General features: G+C 40.9%; 1 protein-coding gene across 1 annotated transcript in view; it reads right to left on the reverse strand.

Annotated features, from left to right (window-relative positions):
• The window catches only part of bcas3 (BCAS3 microtubule associated cell migration factor), a 285,342-nt gene that overhangs the window by 19,034 nt on the left and 247,625 nt on the right, over positions 1-18,683 (reverse strand). The window contains 1 exon segment of the mRNA XM_084559322.1: positions 9,456-9,632. Within this exon segment, the coding sequence (XP_084415448.1) occupies positions 9,456-9,632 (177 nt within the window).

Here is an 18,683-nt window from a genome sequence, read left to right on the forward strand (position 1 = left end):
GGTTTTTGTGGAAAAGTATGTTTGTATTCTGCAAGAAAAAGTGATCAAGAAAGCTTGGTATCTGTATCGAAACTGGGATAGTGTTGGTATTGGGAAGCAAGTTTCATACCACCAATGCACCACCTAAATAATATTAGTAAATACACCTTTGCTGTATCTCTGTGACAGGGTGGTGGAGTCTGCAAGGTTTGCATGCACGTTGCTCTTGTAGTGTGCACTATTGTATGATTGCATGGTTACGTGTTCATGCTTAGAACTGAAGCCAGCAGAAATGTGGAGTGATTGAAAAGCCGGAGCCCCCCCCACCATACACACACATGCTCCCACATGCAGGCGCACACACACACAAAATCCACCCATCCTTGTGTGCTGTTGTTCTTATGATAGGTATCAGTGTAGTAAAACAAGGCTGAATAGCAAAGAAACCAGTCAGTTGGCTGGATAATACCGTGGCTTTGTGTGAAAGGAGCGCGCAGCCAATTCAAATACAGGATGTATTGTACAACCATTAAATAGCACAGCTGTCTGAGCAGGCGTGCAGACTAGTTTCCATGTTTCCTTAATAGACCAATTAATGAGGTTTTGTATGGAATTATTTATATAATGGCAAAATTAAAGAGGCTATTCATTTTTACATAATAGAAAAAAAAAATACATGATTTTCCTGTGCAGCTTGTTTATATGACTTCAGGCCTAAAGAGAGATCAGAGGCTTGGATCAGCGACTTTATACTGACAAGGCTAGCACACTGACACAACGTTCAAAGCATACATCAAACTATTGTAAAATTGTCTGGGTGGTTAGATTAGCCAGAGTCTGACTATATCGACACAGTGTTATGTAAAAGTAAGTTAAAAAATGAACATTATCATAAAGTAATTACAAACACTGTAAATGACGCATCAGCTGATTCTTATCAATGGACAACATACGATGCAGTGGTGCAAACATCTGTTAAAGAAAAGTTGAACTGGAACACTTGCATATCATCAATCTGTGACTTCCAGGAAATATTTTGTGTCGATATGCTGACATTTACCACTTAAGTGCACCACCATTACTCAGCTTGCATTACTTTTCAGATAGCCACACAGATTTAGTGCAGTCAGCGCTGGTCTGAATTAACAGTCAAAGATGGAAGACTACTAGGCTTTGTTTTTTGTCTTCTTGTTGAAGAACTAAAACAGATGCTGCCAAAATAAAGTCTACATTTAAAGTCTGTATTCCCCCCAAAATAGGAACACAAAGGGCTTAGATTTATGCTGGTAAGTGGACATGGTATGAAAAATAAAGCGGTTGGCTTAACATTGGGTAATCAGTCTCTGCGTAATGGTGAGTCTGAGGTAATTTGCAAGTCTGGTGCGTTAACCAGTACACAGTTTGATCTGCAATAATAATTACAACAAAAATGGGCAATGGTACCTAGTATAGTATGACTTTCAGAGAGCAGTACTACGTACTTTTAACGTAGACCAAGGATAGCACCATGGTAAAACCTTGGAAAACATCTAAAATTCATCAAAAACTTCAAACATTTATGGACTAACTAATAAGATGATGAAGAAATGGTAGAAATGTGACATCTTGGAGTACTTTCATTTCTCTGATTAGACATCAGGTGACATTTGAGGGTTTTGGGGAGAGGTTTACCAGTTATATTTAAAAGACGACAGCAGCAGTTTTCCAATCACTTACACAGAGTTTCTCCTGGTTGTTTTGAAGACAAGCCCCAAATCTGGACATTTACCAGAGAAATAACAAGCAGATGAACCAATTACTGCCCACAGGGACTAATAACTGAAGCAATTATATAGCTTTAGAAATGACTAACACTAATGAGTAATGTATTGCGTTTTTCCAGTCAGGAGCCCAACACCAGTTAGATGCATACAGTAGATTACAGGCTCTTAGCAGTTGCCAGTGGGATTAAAACAATAAAGCATTATATTTGATAGGTTATTGTAATATACAGTGCACATTCATCAAAAGGAAAATGAACACTTGGTCCAAATGGAAAAATAGCATGCTATTAACGTGCAAAGCCGTCTAGTGTAATATTGATTAGTAAATGGGGTGAGAGAGATAAGCAGCAATGTGTCGTCTCTTTAAGATAGTTGGACGCCAAGTTCTAAAACCAACGCGCTTACATACGTTCACAAATGCATGCCCACAGTGTCTGTGTTAGAGCGGAAACCCTCAATCACCACCAAGACATTACATCAACAGACCTTTCAAAGTTCAAACTTTCTTTATCTTTTTCCTAAATTTTGCACACGCATACGGAGCAGCATATGGCCGCGCAGCTAATGTTTTCTCTGAACTGATAACATCAGAAGTGAAGTGGAACCCTCCCAAAACTTACATACAGTGTGTTGCTAAGCCAGAAGCATACAGTCAAGGCTCCAGCGGTAAAATTTCCAATTATTAAGTCAGAGTGGTTGTTTAGACCACCGTCCACTACCTCATAAATAATACGTTTTTAAGAGGTAACGCAGGCTCCTTCTCATACTGTATATACTGCATGTACACTATGTACCGTATATGACCACATGTACATATTTAGGTAGATGATAGAAGAAAACATCAATCATCCATCAACACATGCTTATGCATAAACTCAAATACTGTAATTGCAAACACTTGTGCATACATGCACACAATTATAGAAGCTGCATGCATTATCACACATGTATGTCATGGGTATAGCTAATAAAATACAGGCCCACACTGACACGCTTGTATATACATTAAGTGCATACATACACACTCATACAAGCACGTATTTGCACATACAGCTCAAAAATACAGTAAAGACGTGAAATAGTTGTGTACTGTACAGGTGTACTGTATGTGTGTGTGCTTCAGGCGCATGTGCATTTATATCTATCCCCCATACAAGCACAAAAATAACCACGAAATATTTAAAAAACTGCTGGAATTCATAAAGCCTACACATGCATCCACACTTTTGTACACACGCACACGTGTATGCACACACAGCAAATTAAATGCTCTAAACCTCTCTTGTGCTGATAAGGCTCCCCTAAATATTTGTGTTGAGTCGGGTGCTGAGAGAGCCAGCTGAGTTCTGTGCTGTTCAGACAGCCTTACTATTATTACTATTATTATTATTACTCCTGGTTTCTTTGAGCTGAGTCCAACAGAGCTGCACATGACCCAGTGGGTGTGGGTGGTCCTTCGCAACTTTACCTCATCCGTCAAACACAGGGTAGCATTCTAACATGAAAAACAAATATGAGTGCAGGATATTTATCCATTACCCATTATCTGTCTTCACTCCGTGAGCTATGATGAGAGTCACCTTAGCCTCTTATCAGGATGTTCTTGTTGAAGCGATCCTGTTGTACATTTCTGAGACAAATTAACATCAGGTTGGATGCAGGTTTGACCAAGTTAAACATGGGATATAAGTCATTCAGACATTTTCCTGCAACCTGAAACAAACATGCTATTTTTAAGCGAGCAAACACATCTGGTAAAAATCAAACAATAAAAAGATGTACTAAGAAAACAGCAAATTCTAATTGAAAAGTACAGCTCTGTTTAGTTAAAGTCAATGGGATATATTGCTCTGCGAACGCTGCTATGGATCAAAACAGCTGAACGACAACAAACAGAAAGCTTGCAGAGTAAATCTCTAATGATTAGAAATGTATTTCTAGCTTCATTTCTTTTTTTTCTTCTAGTTGCAGAAGAAATGAAAACACAACAAATGCGTGTGGAATAGCTAAGTGGAGACAACGGACCAATTACCTGTCATATTGACAGGTGTTATGGGCTTGATCATTGGTGGATTACCAGCAGAGGAAAGCAGGGAACTTCTATGGAACATCAACGGTGAGTGTGCAGAGGTGGTTCAGACCCAAAAGTACCTGGCCATAAGACTATACGTCGCCTCCCTGTGGGGTAACAACTGGACTTTGGTCATTGCTACCAATACTGTATGTTTTTTACACAGCATTTTTACATGGTTAAGGTCTCCCGTAAATGTTTATTATCACAGTAAAGTAGGGAAACATTCTGAGAATGACTTGAAATTAATCAAACTTCAATTTCATCAATTTCTGTCAGTTGAAGAATCATTTCAGTCTGAGAGTATCGAGTGACTTCTGTGTGCTTTGGGAAAAAAATATAAAGGGTAATCTGCCCATAGGCTCGATTGGATCATAGCAGGACACAGTTAGTTCATCATAGTTCAGCCTGTAAAGTTACACAATTATAGTTATTTTTGCATTTTTTCCCAGAATGAGATAGTTTGCTTAAATCTGTTAACAAATGTTATATATGGTCTTGTTGTGCAGTCTGTGGGACTGGGGATTTTGGGATATACTGGAAACATTTATCATTTTCCGGCATCTAATCAAAATCACGGGTACTTGGCCTGAAATCAGCCAACACTGCTCTAAACAGAATACATGTAATAAAAATAAAAATTCTAAAATGTACAGCCCAGTGAGTTATTGGAACAAAGCGGAAATGCTTGTCACGATTTAGCTGTTGTCGAAGGCAGATTATCAAAATACCACAGTGATTCAACTGGTTATGGGACCGTTTACACGTCCTGCAGTAAACATAGTGTCTGGTAACTCTTTCCTTAGGAAATCCCTCTGATGCACGGCAAGGCGAGTGTCACCATGGCTATAAGCACCCAACAAAGATGGAGACAAAACAAACATACTCTGCCACTTAAAAAAAATTGTACCGTATATTGTGAAATGACATGATGCGAGTAAACGGACATAAAAAGTGCCATTGTTCCTGGGCCGATGCTGCTCTCAGCTGAGATACACGCTCTCCATATGGCTTCAATGGAATTTATGTTGGGCAGGCACCAATAAGGCAAATCTAGTTAGCAACATTATATCATTGCAGCCAAATCTAATTTCAGCCGTAGTGTGTTTTAGTCGTCAGTGACCCTCCCACCCCCCACCCCCCCTTCTTCTTCATCTTCTGTTCTCTCTCTCTCTCCCTCTGTCCATCCATCCATCTCTCTAAGTGAGTGTCACCTGCCCTCCGAGCTGGCGACGCTGGGTCTCGGCCTTAGCGTGAGAGCCCCATTACCCTGACTGGAGGCTTTGTTTTCCCTGTGAATCTGCGAAAGAGTATGTGTGTGTGCGTGTGTGTGTGTGTGTATGTGTGTGTGCTGGACGAGAATGTCAGAGAGACGGTGATTTGTTACATCAGCAAGCATTCCGGCTCAGAGATCCTCTGAGTGTGTGCGAGGAGACACATGGAGAGGGAAAATGTCTTGTTTGCTGCTGCGTTTCCTCCCAAATCTATTTTAGTAAATTATTTTACGGCAAACTCTTTGTGTCGCTTAAACAAATCTGCAATAGAGAGCATTGGGATTCCACAGAAAAAAATAAATAAAATAAACTGAGACTACTTTGTGTACAAAAGTTTGAAAAGTTTACAGAAAACTCAGGCGCAGTTGCGTGGAAGTGTATGACAAGGAAACAGAGGAGGGGGGTGGGTGTGTGTGTATAGGTGAGGTAAGTGTGTGTGCGTGTGTGTGTGTGCTTGCAATCAGGTTCAAGGTCTATGTTAACTGCTCCACTGTGCTGTGTGTGTCTAAACGCCGGGGCCACAGCTCCCAGCAAATTGAGACACTGAGCAAGATACCATCTGCCTCTGCCCATCTAAGTCCCACGCCAAGACGCACACACCCACACACAGCCTTTAAACAACACCATACACAGTTTTATTCACAACGGAAACACTTTAAGTGCACATATATTATCATGGAAATCCCTGCAACTGTAAATAATTAATTGAATGCCACAGATCTTGCAAAAAAAAAAAAAAAAAAGCCCTCTGCGTCTCGCTTTAACCCAGAGGGGAGTATATCATGTGTGGATCATATGTGGATCATATGTGCTCGGGATGACATGTCGACTGTTGCCTTGTTCCAATTGAAAGCCACAGGAAATCAGATCTTCGGAGTCATGGCCAAGAATATGTTTTTTTTTTACATTATTTGCAATGCTTGTGTATGAACACCACAGAGAAAAAAAAACAACAAAAGAACAAAATGAATGAAATGCGTAATACTTCACATCCCTGTGTGGTTCATTTATTCATCTACATATCTTGAGGTCTGAGGTCTGAAGATTGATGGGGCTCTGGTGCACAAGACCAGGATTAGATATAGCTTCTATCAGTGGTAATGTCTAAGAATATGAGTTCTTGCCATGGTGCGATTAGATTTCATCCTGAATTACTGTAATGAATTTGACTGTTGGGGAGTTTTTTTTTTTGATGTTTGTGTTCTCGGCTGCAGACAGCCAACACACATGTTTCTTGACAGACAGACAGTACATACAGTGCTGTATGTCTGCTCCATTTGTTTCTCTTACTTCCTCTTCTTGCTGCTCCTGACTATTCATGAGGTGGAGTAAAACAACTCATGGTAACCACAAACATGTTCAACTAAATGGATGTGTCTGGCCTTCTGCTCTCTTTCATTACAGTGCATCTAAATCTTTAGGTTGTGACTAGATTTTCACCGTTTTTTTACTTCTTACTCTCCTAGGACACTGAAATTTGCCTGCATGGAACGAATAAAACCTACATTACTTCAGCTTATGTTGTGTTATATTTATTTCCTCTACTTTAAGTTACTGGTTTATCATTGTGCAATTTCTATCTACTCATTAAATTTTTTTATAACGTAAAGTAAGTATTTAATACTATATGTCAAGGGTTGGGTCATCCAAAATACAAAAAATAAAAAATAAAAATGATGATCATGTTACATTCTTAAATGCTACTTGACTCGTTTCCCCATTTACTATTAATTCACTTTATGGTGAATATTTATAGAGGTGTGAATAGATTAGAAATGTGCAGGTGAATAGAATTGTATCTGCTTCCCACAGCACTGATAAGTGACACTTCTAATAAAACAAACATCTGTTTGTAGAACCAGACAGAGAACAGATTTTAGAGGAACTAATCTAATTCTTTGATAAAACAAAGTTTGTTTAAAAAAAGTAGAAAAGTAAAACCACAACTACACTGTCTCCATCTAGATAAGGTACGAGAGAATACCGTATTTTTGTACAAGAGTGAACCAACCCTTGAGGCTCATCATGTAGAGTCTATATTAATATGGACCACTTCGTCAATACACAGGTTATCGAAATAACTGTACTCATCCATCATACAGTAACCAAGATGGATGACACCAACAGAACCAGGTTCTTTTTTTTTTTATTTTTTTTTTTTCATGAAACCGCAACTTCTTGACATGCATGGCTTTCTCCTCCTCACATCAGACACGGGAACATTTCCTTTACATTACAGTGCAGAAGTGCGGTGCTATTAGATTAGCCTACAGAGACTGAAGCCTCTCTGTCTGTATGAATGGATCGGGGAACCGAGTCCATCACATTCTCTGGGGATGATGTCTTCGGCATGATACAAGGCGCAGGAAAGAGAGAGTGATTATGTGCGTTTGTGTGTGTGTGTGTGTGTGTATATCTGTATCGCGGGTGTATTTTGATGTAATGTGATCAGTAATGAATTTTGTGTTGCATTAAAGGGGTGGGGGCGGAGGGGATGGGATGGCAGAGGGGCGAGAACAAGAAGCCACTGACTAGTAGTGTCCGGGAGTCTCCAACATGTAATCTAATGAAGAAACACAGAGAGGGAGATGGGGGGGGGCAGTAAAAAGGAGTGATGAGGAGAGGGGGGGCAGAAAGAGAGAGAGAAAGAGAGAGAAAGAGGGGAAGAGAGAGAGAAGCTACAAATGATGTTAAATCTTAACAGGGTGGATGGGGGGGGGGGGGGGGGGGGGGGTTGTTGGCTGGGCTGGATATGGCTAGGGATGGTTCATAAAGGTGGGGTGGAGGGGGTGGGGTTAGTCGATGCTAAATCCATTAGGGCCTTGTGACCCCCCACTCCCCTACCCCAGCACCCTCTCCACCACACCCCATCCCTGTGGCTGTGCTCTATGAAGACCCCCCACACCCCCCCACACCCTCAGCACATACACACACACAGACAGACATTTAAATCAAAGGAGCTCTTGTTCACTTAAGGGGGTGGGGTGGGGGGGTGGAAGAGAGAGCACTGCCGCTTCCTAAACGAGTTAACCATTTGGACTATCAGGGCCAGCGGCATGTCTGCTGCACACACACACACACAGACACAGGCACACACACACACACACACACACACGCACACGAGCAGGAAGCCTCAAAGTAAAGCAAGGCATGTGCAGATATGCCAAAACCTTGTGCACAGACAGACAACCAGAACATCCTACTAGAGTTGAGCTAATCCATCTCTGGACCTCGACCAGGCAGCACTGTATGCTGGGTAATGCCACAGTGAGAAAGTCAGGCCACCGAACAAGACACCCGGCTGCTCTAGATCTGTTTAAGTTTTGACCAAGAAGCAGCGACCAGGATTACCAACGAAGAGCGCTTTCTTTGAGCGCGTGAAATCATCAGAACTGTAAAAAACTGCAGTGTTCAAGTTCATGAAGCATCCAAAAGATCATTTTGCACAAATTTGTGCCCAGTCCTGTCTTCCAATACATTTCTTTAACATTTTAATATGTTAGCACTTTTCAGATGTGAATCATTTCAGCTTCATCAAGCCACTCAAGTCATGACTTTGCGTCAGACGTGGTTGACATTTACATTAAAGGATGGATTCACAATTTTTCAAGTGTGTTTGAAATCAGTCATTATATGAAATTAAAAAAAAACATTTTGCCTTTCCTAATCATTATTCCTGTTTATAATGGCCATTAAAAAAAAAACCTTCACTGACATGTTTCCTAAAGATGTGATGAGCTAGCCTTAAAGCTAGTCCAACTTCCCAGCTCACAATTTTTTTTGTGGTGGAAATTTGGTCTGGAGTCGCTCTGTTGGGAACTGATTACGCTCCAGCAAAGACCTGCCAGGCCAATCAAATCGTTTGGGCGGACAAAAGAGCAACAGTGACATAGTCATACACATCATGTGAGCACTGTGGAGTTCAATTTGTCTACAACAAAATGACTCTGATTGGTTGTAGGACTATCTAATTGCATGCAGAGGTATATTGGCATCGCTCGAAACACGCACATAATGACTTACCAGATTCATATTCTCATAAGAATTGATGAGTGACAATATCACCAGCTCATGTTTTGTGCAAAAGTGTATTTTAATCTGAATACAGCAGTCACAGTTCTGATCTTAACCAGTAACTTTTCACGATGACAAAAAAAAAATGCTAAAACAAAACCGGGTTGGGTTGAAGTGACCTGTGCAGGAGCTGCCACTGTGGTAACATTTGAACAAAAAGGTCTAGTGCCTTAAAGAACAGCACTTTGGTAAAAATATAAACAAAAAACTAAAGGAAAAAAAGTTTAATTCAGTTTGGCATGAGTTCATGCAAAGGGTTTGTATGTGTGTGTGCGTTGCCCATCCTTCACTGACCTGTAGCAGAGCCCACTATATCTCTGGAGGGTGACTCAGACATGGCATCAGCCAGTCTCTCCCGCAGACCTTCGTCGCTGGCGTCTGCTGATCCGATGTTGTGCCTGGGCACGCCGAAGCTCTCCGGCCAGCTCCCACACACCTCCAGCAGGGTCACACCGCGTCCATCAAACTGCCCTGCAAACAGAAACAAACACACAGAGGGTTAAGAATAGTTTTACTGCCAAATAGATGCAACAGTAACAGTCGTGTCTGCTGCGTTATGTAATTTAGGGATGTTCTGCGCTGATGAGCAGGATGAGGGCTCAACCTGACATTATGAAGGTGAATATAATCCTGCGTCTAGGTTTAAATCTATAGTAGTGTACACTATTATGAGTGAGTAAAATGTATCATAAAACAATAATCACCAGCCAAACACATTTAGGAATGCATTGTACAGCTATATTATGATTAAAAAAATAGACCTGTATCATCAGATACATGATAGTAAAGGGATCAGAGAATGAATCTCTCTCTTGTAAAGTCTGAGCAAAAAAGAAATGACACTCATGTAGAGTGTCATTTGACTGTTGGCACTGGCCTCGGGCTGTTATGTGCCATTGGTATGAGATGATGAAGGGGTCTAGGATATGATTAAAGGAATTTCAAGTGATGTTAGTAGGGAAAATGAAAAGCTGCATGACCAAACACATCATAATAAAATCCAACCTGGAAAATCTGAGTATATCAGTGCAGGACTAAAACCTGGATGCAAAAAGGGGGAAGTGGAAAATTTAGATAGACTGATAATGCTGTCCTGTGTTTTTTCAGTATTCAATCTATCGGTTATTCTCCCCCAGCACATCATAAATGCATTCACTGCACACTAGTCTCACTGGAGTCCAGCAGATCAGCTGGTTTGGAGTCACAAACCCACGCACCAAACAAACAACATCCAAGCACAACACAATCTTCATGCCTGTCAAAGCACATCAGCACAGGCCCGAACTGCATCTTAATCTTTTCTCCTTTCTGTCTGCCGTATTTTCTGCAATCAGAGAGATCTTGCACTTTGGAGCCAGAGAGTCTGCAACCTGCTTCTGTGTGTCTGTGTGTGTGTGTGTGTGTGTGTGTGTGTGTGTGTGTGTTTGTGTGTGACAAGCAAGGCAGGCAGTCAGGCAGTCAGGCATGCAGACACCAAAACAACTGGTTTATTTTATTAGTGCTTTTCTATTAACTAGGTCACAGTGCCTGCAAGCACTGAGAGGTGATAAAGGAAGATTTAGCAGCGATGGTAGCCGTGCTCCTGTGACTCACCACGCTAAAAAGCAAGAACACAAACACATGACTCCATGGCTTCAAAGTCAGGTTATCATCATCATCATCAGTTCTGCATATCAGCATCGCTCCCCTTGTTGACACCCAGGAAATATGTAACAGGCAGCAGTGCACAGGAAATTACTAAATCAAACAAGCACATAATCTTTGTAATATAATTTGGACTATTACAGTTTGACAGCGGGAGATCAAACACAAGCACAATGCACAAATATTAAAGGAGGATAGTGAAACGTACATCTAATCTAGGTAGAAATGAGATGCATGCTATTTAGCATAGCTTAGCACAAAGAGCAAAAAACGCTGGAGCTCCTAGCTTTGCGGTTACAACTTCCAGCTGTTTCTGGACAAATACACTCAGATTGAAGTGAGCACACACAGCATCTCAAAGATCCTGTCCTCTTAGTGGGGACAGCTGGCCGCGGCTGTGGCTCAGCAGGTAGGGTTGTCTGGGAGTTGCTGAGAATAACCCCAAGTTACTCCCAGGGCTCCCTGGCACTGATGTGTGAAAGTGTGTGCACTTGTGTGAACAAATAGGTAGATGTGTCATAGTGATTGTAAAGCGCTTTAAGTACCAATAGGAAGACAAGTGCTATATAATCTTTTTTATTTGCAAGGTAACTGTTTACATCAATCAGGTATAACATTATGACTACCTTCCTAATATTGTGTAGGTCTCCCTTGTGCCTCCAAAACAGTTGTGAGTCATCAGAGAATGGACATGGGCCTTCTGAGGGTGTCCTGTGTTATGAGTGGGGGCCTTTGGGTCCTATGTGTTGAGGTTAGGGGCCTCAGTGGGTCAGGCTTGTTCCAGTGCATCTCACAGATACTTGATCAGTTTGGGATCTAGGGAATTCGGTGGCCAGGTCAACACCTCGTGCTGTTTTTTTACGTTTTTTGAGTTGCTTCACCTGTCAGTGGTTTTAATATTGTGGCTGATCGGTGTATATCTCTAAACAATCTAAAACTTTAACTTTTAATAATAACGGCCTAATATTGTTAACATCTTACTACCCACGAATGAATGTTGAATGTTTTAGAACTAGCTTAGTAACTTCTTGAACAGTACGACGCTTGATCAGTCCATCTACAAAGAAGTTGTACAGTTTTTTGTTTCTTCCATTTCTGCAGAAGATTAGTTAAATTAGTTTCAGCAGATCAATAAAAACGGTGAAAATAAGTGTGAATAACTGCAGTATTTTAAAGTAAATTAAATGATACTTTAATAGTCTCCTTTGAGACATTAGAGTGAAACATAAAGTACTCATTCGATACCAGTGAGCTTTGGCCCTCAAATCTAATCAAATAACTTCTTTGGACCATTAAGTCTGTATCTGTGTTGTTCTCTCTCTCAGACAAGTCGACACACACACACATACACACACACACAGAGGAATGTTTCTCTAGTGGTCTTGTGGGTATCAGCAAAACCCAGTGAGACGGCAGACAGGATGACATCAAAGGAAAAAGTGAAGACAAGGACAGAAGAGATCCCCCTTTCCTGGAATGACGAGTATCTATGAGCATAAGCAGCCTGTTTGTGTATCTGTGTGTGTGCAGGAAGTACAGGAGATGTGGATGGACACAGATTGAGGGTGACTGGTAAATACGAAAGGAGAGGAGACTTGACAAGACCAATATTTTGAAGTATTTCTGACTAGAATAAATGATCAGCAATAATATACTTGTTTAACTGACAATGTGGCAATTTCTTAAAAAACAGTTAAGGCACTGTGACAAATGATTAAAATTCATAGCAAGTTATTCTCATGAATGCCACGAGGGCCAGAGAAAAATAAATCCATCTATCTGCAAGTCTACCCATACTAGGGCTTGTGTGAACATCTTTGGAAATGTTGATTTAATTACATTTTTAAACACGCAGGCATGCAAAACTTCAGCCAAAATGGTCAGCTAAGGTTTAGTGAGTTGCATCTTTATACGCAATGAGCCACACTTCATTCTATAACACTAAGCTGTCTTGTCCAGATGCGCCCTTAGGGCTACCAATTTCAATTCGGCGTCTACAAAGACACACTCTCACATCCCAGTTATCAAGCATTAAATCAACTAGCGTGCAAGACATAATAACATCATATCACCTCTAAGGCAACACACAGGGTTGTTGTTTGACACACGCACACCTAACAGACTCTCATGGAAGGCTTTGAAGGAAGGCTAGAAAAAATCAATTCAACATACACACATGCAAGCTGCTTCTGAAGTGAAGTTATCAGGAAGCAAAGCCACTGTGTGTGTGTGAGAGAGAGTGAGTGTGTGTGATTGTATGCTTTTTGGAGGTCGGTCAGTGTTATCACAGTAGGGAGCACGGAGGCCCGTGCAACCTCTCGCCCCAGCATTAGCACCTGTCACTGGCCCGCAGCGGAGCTGAGATTGGCCAGGCCTCAGGGTATATACACACAAACACACACAGTAGTCTGCTCCCTGATAGCCAGTGAGCCGGGCAGATCAAAGGTTTCGACTGCTGTGGCTTTTCTGGATGATAAGAGCTTGGAAGAAGGTTAGGAAGAGCTTTAGGTTTATCAGACCAGGCTTTGACCAATATGGGCATTTGAAGGCAGATACTGACCGCTCTTCAGATTTTAGTCTAAAACTGATGTTCAGTAGTTGTAAAGGTGCTTGAAGGCAGAGACAATTTGAACTGAACTGAACTGAACATATGTTCAGTCTTTCAGGGGGACAAACTCTGCTTTTTGTGTAAAAACGCATTACAACATTCAATTAAAACTAATACGAGGCACCACAGCTATGGCAAATTGGTTTCTTCAACAGTAATTTCAGGACAAAATGCCCTCTTTCTGTGCAAATTAGACAGTGGTTTCCTTCCTGAGCCACAGCAGAGATGCAGTAAAAGTGTAATAAAAAAAGAGCAACTTTGAACATTACCCTCCTTCTGACTGATTTTGTTCCCCATTATATTAGGAACGGATCTACTCAAAGGTAGGTTGTCATGATCTAGGTTTCCATGTACATACGGGTATGTGAGTCCACTTCAAACGCTGAGCTAAAGTGATTATGTACTGGGCTCTGAGCGCTGCCAAAACACTGGTGACCTACACTATACAGTACTGTGCCTGAACACATCCTGTGTACACACAAAGAGGGGACTGGAGCTGCTCTACTGCTCTGCCAACATACAATTTTCACTAAGCAGGTGCTGCAAAGAACAGTAGCAGTAAAGGTCAGCAGCCAAAGACGAAGAGGAAAAAACATGCTCAATTTAATGTTGGCAGATCAAAACAAGACATATACTTCTCATAGGCATCCACATGTGTTCACTGACTTCCGCATTTTTCGTTTTGATTTATGTCCGTAACTCTTCGCAAATGCGAGGATGTGATGTTGGCTGGAGGAAGATGGTTGTTTTTCCCTCCATCTTGTTAAAACCCAGAGGGATTAAAAGCTACTCTCCACCCAGCTGTTTGCCCCCATGTACTGAACCTACTTATCCCTCCAGCCAGTGCTAGTTTCCTTAAAGATTTAATCGCACTCCAGTGTGATGTGTGTACATCGCACTCACCTCTCAAATACAAATACCAGCACCAAAAACATGATGCAGCAAACTGAAAAAAACAAAACAAAAAACAAGAACACAAAATATAATTACTAAAGTAATAATCCACATCTTCATTCTCAGGGATTTCCAGTGTGGTTCAAAAGTGTCCCTACTTTAGTAAAACATGTGTTTTAATTAACTAGCTTGGCTTCAATGAGTAATCAATTTTCATTGGCTGCAGGGTCCACTAATTTCTGATAACAGACAACAACAAAAGTAGTTCCATTGAAACTCTGCCTGTTCACCACTCTAAATAAATTCCTGCAACTAAAGCAGTTAACCATGGCAACAGAAATGCATTACATGTAATTATCTCAGAAAGTCTGGTAAATAGAGCTGGCTAAGTCCAGGTCGAAATAACTCTGAAAAATGCAAAACACCTTAAAGACACAACCAAAAATGTTCTTGCATGAGGCACAAATTCATCCCTAATCTGCATCTCAGACAGCAGATTAATATCTGTGCAATCCATAATTATTCCCCAAAAATCGAACACAGTGGCGACTACACTGTAGCGACAGATGTCTCCAAAAAATGCTATACACGGCATATTTAACTGTCCAGCCATGTTAAGAAAAAAATAGCCTCTTAGAGAAGTAGCAATGTTGCAAGCCTGTCCTCAACTAAAATATATAACACACACACACACACATGTTCAAAAATGTAATGGTCTGGCTGCTCATGCCAGTGTTTCTGGGTTACCTGTGCAGTAAAAAGGCTAATGCCTGGTTAGCACTAATTCAATTAGGCTTTAGTGCGAGGGGGCTGATCGAACTAATTCCTTTATTATGGGGGCTGTGTAACAAGTAATGGTGTGTGTGAGTGTATGTGAGAGTGTAGTGAAGTGGTGATACTAGGAAGGCAGGCGCTGTGAAAACAGGCACAGTCTGTTACTAACAAACAGGTCGTAAATCAGGTGATAGCTAAGGTGGGAACAACATTCACAAGTTTATGAGGCTCACCTCTAAAATCTAGCAACACAGTACTGTAGCAAATATAGTTTTATTAAATATACTGAATATCAGGATATGAATTCATTTGCAATTTTTTGTAAAATAAACATTTTTGAGTGACGACCTAACATTATGCAGAAGAAGTTAATTTGCTAAGCGCTTGAAAGCTGCATAGTGGTCAACCCTGTCTGTTGTCATTGCAGTTAATCTCAGTTATTACAGTGCTGACACTTTTTTTACTGCCTATATTTATACACTTCTTGCTATTTTTGTACTATACTTAGTTAGCTAATTTTATTCTATATTTATATTTTTTACTATTTCTGCTATGGCTTGAATCGGGACCAAAGAAAGTAATTTTGTTCCATCCCATGTACCAACATATGTTGAAATGACAATAAAGAATCCTTGTCTGTACTTATATCCTTATACTTTTTTTGTTGAACATGTTTTGGAGGAAACACACATGCTGGACAGTGTAAAGTTCTTACTCTACGCACAGGTCAGAGGTTTTGTAAATAGCTGGACATACTTTGACCGGGGAGACTGGGCTTGATGGCTACAGCAACACTAATTATGACAGACAGCAGCTTTATGCAACAACATTTTAACAAGACACATTTATGCACAAGCCAGTGGCTGGCGTGGATTTTATACTATTAAGCTCATTAACAGAAATGGGACAATTAGCCAACAAGAGGACTACGAAGGAGACTGCTAGCAAACAAAGATGGACATAAACATTGCACTGTTCAAAATGTTCTATTTATTATATTCTCATGAGGAAGGAACAATGTGATTCTTTAGACCATCGATCACAATCGACCGGTGGATCGCAAAGGTAGTGCGGGTAGATAGCCATTCAAAAAGAAATGTTTTAGATGTTTTAGATGTTTGTAAGCCAAAAAAGAATGAGCACCCCTGTTTGATGCCTTAACAATATGGACAAAACTGTCTTTATACTTTGTCAACAGGGCATCAGTAACTGAGAGTGAAATATTGTGGCTATGCTATTGGAAAAATCTACATTACTCATTATATTACATACAAAACCAGGGCCACGATCTTTCCCAGACCTTAAGTAATCCATGGGCAGGTCAGAATACTGACAACTTAAATATAAAAACACTGTTCCTTGCTCAGAAGCTAGGAGTGGATATTCTAGTGAAAAAAAGAAAGAAAGAAAGACTTGACAGCGTATGCTGATTAAACACATATTCTCTATGGTATTATTTTTTTCCTATTATTAGCCGTAAACTGTTAGCAATTGAAAATAGGTATTTTTTGAGAGAAGCCTGTATCCGAACACATGAAATCTACCAGTTTTATGCAGCTGTGGGCAGAAAGGAACCTCCAGCATGTCAACAGTAAGCTCGGTACATCAGTCTCATCCTGTGCTCTGAATATATCGCAGCGTGGTGTTAAGGCAGAGTACATTCATTCATACACAAGCACAATGACTCCATTCACATGCTATACAGATAACTTCACAAAAAACACACTTTTAATAGACTTTCACTCACACACGCAGTCACTCCTATGACAGTGCTGTGAACCCATACTGACATCCCTTCAGGCTGTGTGTGTCTGTGTGTATGTCAGAGAGACAGAGAGCGAGAGAGAGCGTCTCTGATATCCTCAGGGAAACACCGAGAGTGCTAGCTAGCTGGCGGAGTAGGTTTGTGGTGCAGGGTTAGTGTTAATGGAGATGTAAGCTCACAGGATTAGCACCCATAGGTAGTTGTGTGTGTGTGTGTGTGTGTGTGTGTATGTATGTGTGTGTCTTCTTGACAGACAGGGCTTTTCTTTCATTACATTAAGGCCAATGCTTCTAAATCATTTACTCCTTTTGCAGTCTCGGTGGTGTCAGCTAAGTGTTAGTAATCCCCATCAATACCGGGTTCTGCCTCAAGGCACTTTACTCACCACCGCACACACACACACAAACACACACACACATGCACATACACATGAAAAACATATGGCATTTGGATATGAAGACGCATTAACCTGTATGCAGTTAATTGCAGAGGAGTCCACAGACTACACCAAAACAGACACGCTCTGCAGCCACTAAGCTAATTTGAGGCACGTCAAAGTAGACGGCAACAGCGCTGTGCTCATTATTAGGCTTTAGGCCGCAGATTTATATGTTTGCACGCCGGTCATGTGAACACGCATGGATTGTTGTGTATTCATGTGTTTTCTGGGGAGTTGATTATGCTCGTTTGTTAGATCAAGTGTTGAGCAAACACACAGTGACTGAGAGGGGACAAACCCAGAGAATACTTGCTTGAACATAAAGAACAACACAATAATGCTTGTAGGAGAACATCTTTTTAAAAGCAAGAGGGCTGTCCAAACATGGTAGGAGACAAAACCACACTATTTGACACTGAAGTCAAAGAAGACTTCTTAAGAAGACACTTCCGTCATTCAAATCAATTTGATCAGACAAAAATAAATCCACAACAAAATATGAGTGTACTATGTATACACACACACAACTGAGGCATTTGAGTTTAAAAACTGTGCACAACACACCCAATAACAATGTCAAATATCTTTCAGCGTATATGCAACAGAACACAGATATATGCCTCAGCCTCGGGCAAAACCAGACCTCTGATGTCTTCCTGTATTGGCCATGTTCTTATGTATCAAAGTTGAATGCAGAAACTAGCATGACAGTGGTTTCTACCTAGATTATAAAAAAAAGTCCAGTCTGGTGTCCGGATGAAAATGCTTAGCTGTCTACGCCCAACTCAGGAAATGAGAGAACCAGAGACACACAGTGAGTTTATTTGACGCAAAAGGCATGAGATGCTTTTCTACGTCTGATAAAGTTTAGTGAATGTGAGAAAGAATGTCGCTCATTCAGGCCGACTGCAAACTTACACAGCGGCAGAGGAGGAAAGTAATTCAATATGCTGATAGAAAACAGCTGATGGTGATTAGGGAACTTACTGTATCGACATGCTTGCTTTCACAATGGCACATATAGAGTAAAGTGAGCTATTGGTTCTTCTTAACTGACATTTGAGGGCAAATCTAAAAGGCAGTGGGTAATGTGGCCCGGTTTGTCCCTAGCTCTTGATTATGTCTTTTGAAGGTTCTGTTGGACTAATGAACGTTGCGGGAAAAACAGAATGGAGGTGAAAAGGGAAGGAAAATTAAAGGCGTTACTCTGGTCCTGTTGTTGGTTTCCAGAGGGCATTAATAACGAGTTGAAGGGGACACTGATTAGAAGGAGGCCATATTTTAACACTAAGCAGACCCCTTGAAAGGGTGTGTTTGCTGACAAATGAGCAGGCATACCCTAACAGCCTGCACGTATGAGCTTTAGTCGTACCAATGTGGTGCCTCCATCACTCTTTC

The sequence above is a fragment of the Chelon labrosus genome, assembly GCF_963514085.1.
Source record: "Chelon labrosus genome assembly, chromosome: 13".
Lineage (NCBI taxonomy): Eukaryota > Metazoa > Chordata > Actinopteri > Mugiliformes > Mugilidae > Chelon > Chelon labrosus.